Source organism: Myzus persicae, unplaced genomic scaffold (assembly GCF_001856785.1).
Source record: "Myzus persicae strain clone G006 unplaced genomic scaffold, MPER_G0061.0, whole genome shotgun sequence".
In the NCBI taxonomy this organism is placed as follows: Eukaryota; Metazoa; Arthropoda; class Insecta; order Hemiptera; family Aphididae; genus Myzus; species Myzus persicae.
In genome coordinates this window covers 6,558-12,852 of record NW_019101297.1, presented here as the reverse complement: position 1 = coordinate 12,852, position 6,295 = coordinate 6,558, and the positions used below count along the sequence as shown (strand labels likewise).

The 6,295-nt window shown below is 31.0% G+C and overlaps 1 protein-coding gene across 1 annotated transcript; it reads right to left on the bottom strand.

Annotated features, from left to right (window-relative positions):
• Positions 1–227: 227 nt before the first annotated feature.
• LOC111028570 lies at positions 228–5,817 on the bottom strand. The gene is made up of 2 exons (XM_022307263.1): positions 4,728–5,817; positions 228–313 (listed from the first exon to the last, which is right to left on the bottom strand). The coding sequence occupies exon 1, from the start codon at positions 5,430–5,432 to the stop codon at positions 5,043–5,045; it is 390 nt and encodes a 129-aa protein (XP_022162955.1). The 5' UTR covers positions 5,433–5,817; the 3' UTR covers positions 228–313; positions 4,728–5,042.
• Between the last annotated feature and the right edge of the window lie 478 nt (positions 5,818–6,295).

The following is a 6,295-nucleotide window of genomic DNA, read 5'->3' as shown; positions in this document are numbered from 1 at the left end:
ATTTAGGTCCTTTACAATTTTATGCTAAATGCAATATATAATGAATTAAATCAGAATAACCCTAAAACTACCCTATTTGGTGAATATTCAACCCTCTTGCGGCACCTGAAGGGGATTATTAATCATCCCCAAATTTTACCCACATAACTTTTATATGGTTATGAAAAAATTGTGAGGGTGAGAAATTAAAAATTTGAAAGTTCATAAATAAGGGCCACCCTAGTGATGAGTAACCACAATACGCCCGGGTGTGGCCGTAATCTTGGCAATTTTGACATTGGCTAATTAACTTAGGCTTGTATGGTTCTTCAACCTTANATCCTTATGGTGGTGAGACACAACCTTTGGGAGACCATTTAAATGAGCAATACGTAGTCCGACTTCGCCGGCTTGAGTTCTACGATCAAGTTCAGAGTGGCAGTTACGCAGTAGGGTCCGTTGAAGGAGAGTCTTATCTTTAGCAATGCGAAAGTTAGGTGGAAGATTAATACCACTTTTCTTAACATCATAATAGCTGTATAATATATTAGTGGCACATTCTTTGGACTCGAGAATAATTTTCAGGGGGCGAGTGTTGTTAGGCTGAGCTTTACCCAAACGAATCAATTTGTAGCGAGCAGGAAGGTTTCCTATAAGAGGCCAATATATCATTGAGTATAGATAGTATAGAGAAACAGTGCTCGATATTTTATGCTACGCTAGATTAGTTCAATGTCGCTGGCAATAGAGCGCGCTACCAGTAATTAACAATATTACTTTATTTTTTAATAGGCGCAGTAAAATAATAATAATAATAAAATTACTTTTATAATATTATTGTTTTACATAATAATTTATTTGACGCGCTAGACGCACCTGCTCATCACTTGACGTTGCCAAATCGAACGATGACATGTTGCCATTTACAGTCGTCTTATTGCCATAAAATACATACCCAAATAAATTAAATTTTTAGTGATTACTTAATAATAATAATATTGTTATTAGGTGTATATTTTATTATTTATAAATATATTGTTTGAATGGGTGACCATCTAAACATTTTTCTGACATTGTAGAAAATCGGCTTTTTGTCAATACAATTTTTTCAAAATTAATGTTCGTATTTTATTTTAACTACTAATTAAAAACACATTTTTTTTGGATGGGTGACCGTCTCAAAGACTTAAAATCGACATTATTTAAAACATTTTATTTTAATGATTATCTTATTAAAATTATAAGACTTTGAGTGACATTATGTAATAATACAGTGTACTTTTTCGTGGATGGGTGCCCGCTTTCAAAAATATTTTTACGATTTTCAAGAACCTGTTTTGTGGAAAACAGTTAAACTTATATTTTTATTCATATTCGGTTAGTTTAGATTGAACCTATTTAAACTCATTATTTATTGTTTTGGATGGGTGACCACTTCTAGACTGGTTTTAAAATTTGGCAAATTAAAACTGTGTTTCCTTAATATAATTTTCTACTTATTCGATCTATGAATATATTTTTATTCAAATTTCAAATGCATTTTTTTTTTTTTGGATGGGTGACCGTTTTAACGATTTTCAGTTGTTTTTAAAATAACAATTTTATTTGTACATCTATTTTGTATTCATATTCTGTTAGTTTAGATTGAACCCACTTAAACTCATTATTTATTTTTTTGGATGGGTGACCACATCATCATAAGTTCTAAAATTTTGAATCAAGTACATATATTTTATCTTATAATCTTGACCTTTTTCGCTTTTGTATTTATATTCAAAATGATTTATATAATATTTTTATTTTGGTGGGTTGTTTTAGAGTTACACCAAAAACCAAAACCGATTATGCTTAGAAATTCACGTTTTTCCTTCATTTTTCTTTTGTTTTTCCTTGCGCTTTTGAAAACTATTGGTAATTTTAAATTTTGACAAAAAAGCGAAGCAGATTAACTGCCCAAAACGGTGATGACACACACACAAAATAAAAAACACATCATTATAAAATCAATCATGCATCGCTCCGCTCAGAATATAAAATAAAAGTATAAGTTTATGTAAATTTAAAATAATTTTGAAACTGATGTAGAGTTTAAATGAAAATTAAATTAATTGAATTATTTTTTTAACAAATGTCAATACCTAAATGTAAAATATAATATAAATTTACTATAAACCTAATTTGAAATTTAAAAGGTTTAATATTTAAGAAATAAAATAACCTGTTACATTTATGTTAATTATTTATAAGTTCTGAATATTCCTGAGTTTAGCATTGGCTTATTTATACCATTATATATGAAGGTTCTATTGTTATTTCTTGTCCATTTACATTCTTTGTGAATTCTTACTACAAATAACAATTTCATTATATATTTATAATGTGTTGAACATTCATCTTGGATGTTGATATTGGAGCAGCGTGTCATATTTGTGGTTGCAAAATCCATTAACTTGCTCAATAGATTACTGTGGCTTTTAACAATAGGAAATTTAGTCTTAAATGTATCTAGACATATTTTAGTGAATATTTCTAACTGTTTTGATGGTACTTTTAATCCTTTATCAATATCAAAGTTTACATTGTATGTTTTATGAACTAACAAAAGTTGATTCTTGTCATTCAACATTTTGTCAGGGTGTTATAATGTTACTCGACACTTTTCAGTCAAATTTTTTCAAACACTTCATTGCTAAATATCCTGCATAATAAATAACGGCACATTCTTCTAAACTACCACCCTCATTATTATGTTCATACTCCAAATCCAAATCATATATTTCACTGTCTTCATCTACCATTGATACTTCATGGTATTTTGAGAAACAAAAACTTCCATCAATTTTGGATGGATGAAATATAGAACATTTTGGAGATCATGTGGTAAAAAATGTATATTAATAATAAAACTTATATGCAATATACATATTAAATACTAAAGTAATCCCTGATACATGACTAAGGGTTATTATACAAGGTAATTCAAAATGATTTATCCCATTTATAATGGCTATGTAATGGTTAATAATAGACTTTATGTTATCAAATGATATACTAATTAATGGAGGATATTCTCAAGTTTTAAAATTTCATTAATTCATTATTTTGAAATAATCGAGTCCGGCGATAAGTTAATTTCCCCAATTTTGTTGACCGGACACCACAAAGCATTTTGTGTGTAGCGTTTTTCGAAGTGTGAATCGACAATAACAGTGAAACGCGATATTCTTCGTTGTCATTACGGGATTGATGCACAAACTACTCGGAGTATACGTCGATGTTACTACAAGCAGTTTGAAGAAACATTGTGTTCGTGCAGGGGAAAAAGCACAGGCCAACCTAGTATATCCGATGAATAAGTGGAACGACTAGATGTTATTCGTATAACCAAAGGAGTTCACATAAAACATTGATAGGTACAGTTAATTAAACTTGACATATTTTTCTGTTATCTAATGTATACCATATTGTTCTAAACCTAAAAAATAAAACTATATGAGCATCTGAAATCGAATTAATCATTTTGAATAACCCTGTATCTTTATTCATTATTTATTTAGAAAAATTAGAAGATGCTCATAAAAAATCAAAGAAAACAGTTTATATATCTGATCTATCTACTAATGAGGACACAAAATTAGACATAGTAAAAGTAGTAATATTCCATCAAATAAAAACAAAATAGAGTCATCCCTCTTTGAGACATGTTGGTAAGTGTTATTATTTGATTATCTAAGACTTATTATAATTTTAATTTATTTTTTAATAAATGCGTTTTTCATATTAGAAACAAGAAGTAGACCGGTTGATAACTCTACAATAGCTGCAGCTCCAAATTCAAACTCTGAAACTGAGAGTTTGTTGTATGACTCTGATAAAGATCCAGCTTTTCACTACCTTTAGTTGAAAAAGGTATTATGATTATTTAAATTTTAAATTATAAATAATATTACCATGTTCCTTTATGCATCGTTTTCAATCTTTTTAGTATATTCTATTTTAATTGAAAAACTATATTTTCTATTTAATTGTTTTTATTATGAAATCAAAATCAAAAGTTACAAGTTGTTCAATAATAAGTTTGTCATTGTTTTTTATATAGGTATCTATGTATATACCGACAGAAATCCTAAGACTGGATAAACATATTAATAGACTGTTTATGAATTAATGTTATTATATTTTATTGTTACTGAGTTTGTTATTTTTTTTCTTTAATACCTATTATACTTTATAGGTATGTATCTACCTAATTGTTAGTAATGAAAGTTTATATTTTTTTTAAATTGAAAAGTGACAATATTAAATAATGGAGGACATGAGTTGAGTTAGGTCAGAGGGAGGAGAAGGTTGAGATGGTTGACTAGCTGTGGCCTGTGCATAAGTTTTTGTAGGGTTGAATTCATTTTTTTCCAAAAGGGTAGCATGTGGGTGGCTTTCTTTTACATTATGACTTTATGAGGTTTAACATTTGGTTTGATAGTATCATGTAAGAAATTACTTTTAGTGGTCGGCGTTTTTCGGCGTTGGAGCTCTTTGTAGACGCTGCAACCACGGTAGTTGGCTGGATGATCTCCGGAGCATAGTGCACATTTAGCAGGGGTGTCGGGCGACTTAGTGCACTCGGACGAAGGATGATGAGCGCTGCATCTGACACAGCGTGCTGAGTAACCACAATACGCCCGGGTGTGGCCGTAATCTTGGCAATTTTGACATTGGCTAATTAACTTAGGCTTGTATGGTTCTTCAACCTTAATTTTTGTGTGCAGAAGGGAAGATAATTGGTAGATTTGATTAGAGTGATCGGTGGGTTCTAAATCAACGAAGAACAGTGGGAGTGGGTGCTTGCTAGTCTTGTGAAGGACGTTCGTGACTTGCCTGACTTCGAAGAGGCGTGTCTCGAGTTCAGATTTTATCAGTTCAATTGGCGTAGTAGGGTGCAGATTACGGATGACTATCCTCGTAGGTTTGTCTTCAGTGAGCTGGTATGTGTGGTATTTGGCGTTATGTTCCTTTAAATAATGTATTAGAAGTCTATAAGATTCGGGATTGGCGGTCTGAATTTATTAGCGGTCTGTGGTGGCTTTGCAAATGAAGTTATCAACTCCTATCAACTCAATTAAAGTTGTACAGAAGCCAGGAAAGTCGTTTATTCCTTTCATAAAAATCAGGGGAGGTGGTTTGGCACGGACCGTGATGTCTGGATCTTCGGATACCATGTCTGTATCAAAAACCGTGTCGATAGGTTCGGCGATCGTAAGTGGTTCATAGCGATTACGTGTTGAGAATGACAGTTTTTTTGTTTTTGGTTGTGCATTATTAGAGGAAGAAGGTTTGGAGGTGGAAGAACCTGATGATGAGCTTGAATGGTTTCTTTTATTTACTTGAGTAGTCCAGTTGCCGTTTCCAGGGCTGTTCGTAATGTTGTGTTGGAGGCTGTGGCCTGAATTATTCATTTCAGAGTTTTGTATTTCTGCTAGGCGAGCAGGCTGTATAATGTTGGTGTTTTAATCTTGTTTATTATTTTTCACATTTGATAAATGGTTGTTTATTTTGGGTGGCATAATTAGTGAGCGAAGGTCACGAGCCGCTGACCGAAGAACGAGATAACGTGTTGCCTGCGCGGCGCAACGATAATTTGGTAGTCGCACTTGTCAAATATTAGAAAAACTACATTTTTAAGTACGACAGGAACAATAAGGAAAACAGTCGATTCAATTATTGATAATTGATTGCACTCGGTGTTAGCTATTAATTAAGCTAAATTTTTACCTTGTCGGTTTACAAAAAAAGAAAAACAGCGGCGATTACGCGGAGCTAACATAAAGAGGTGTGCGTCGTACGCGGTGCGAACGGTGACTGATATATTAAATTCAGTTGAAGAAAACACTTTATACTCATATAAAAATGTAAAAATTAAGAAATCTTCAGAAAATAACTATATTAGTATACCTATTTTATATCTGTTTTTTTTTTATTTAATATACATTTTTTATGTTATTTTATTGAGTCTATAAATTTGTTAATTCCATTTTGATTATTTTTAATTTAGTTTTAATCCCTGTTTTAATATACTATAAACTATTTCAAAGTGAATACTTTTGACTTTGTTTTATTCATTTGAATATTTTTGGTTGGATTAGCTATTTAACAAAAGGTTAGGATGAACTTAGCAGCTTTTAAGATATAATAGATATTAATTATAAGTATTAATTACTTACAAAATGTTTTAATCAGATCAATACAAGAATATTTGCAGAATGTTAATTTCATAAAATTTTAAGAAACTAATAAATGTAGGACAAATAATGGTAATTTA

Bases quoted from the DNA above. Each gene is read 5' to 3' on its own strand.
- LOC111028570 (XM_022307263.1), bottom strand. From the start codon at position 5,432: ATGAATAATTCAGGCCACAGCCTCCAACACAACATTACGAACAGCCCT.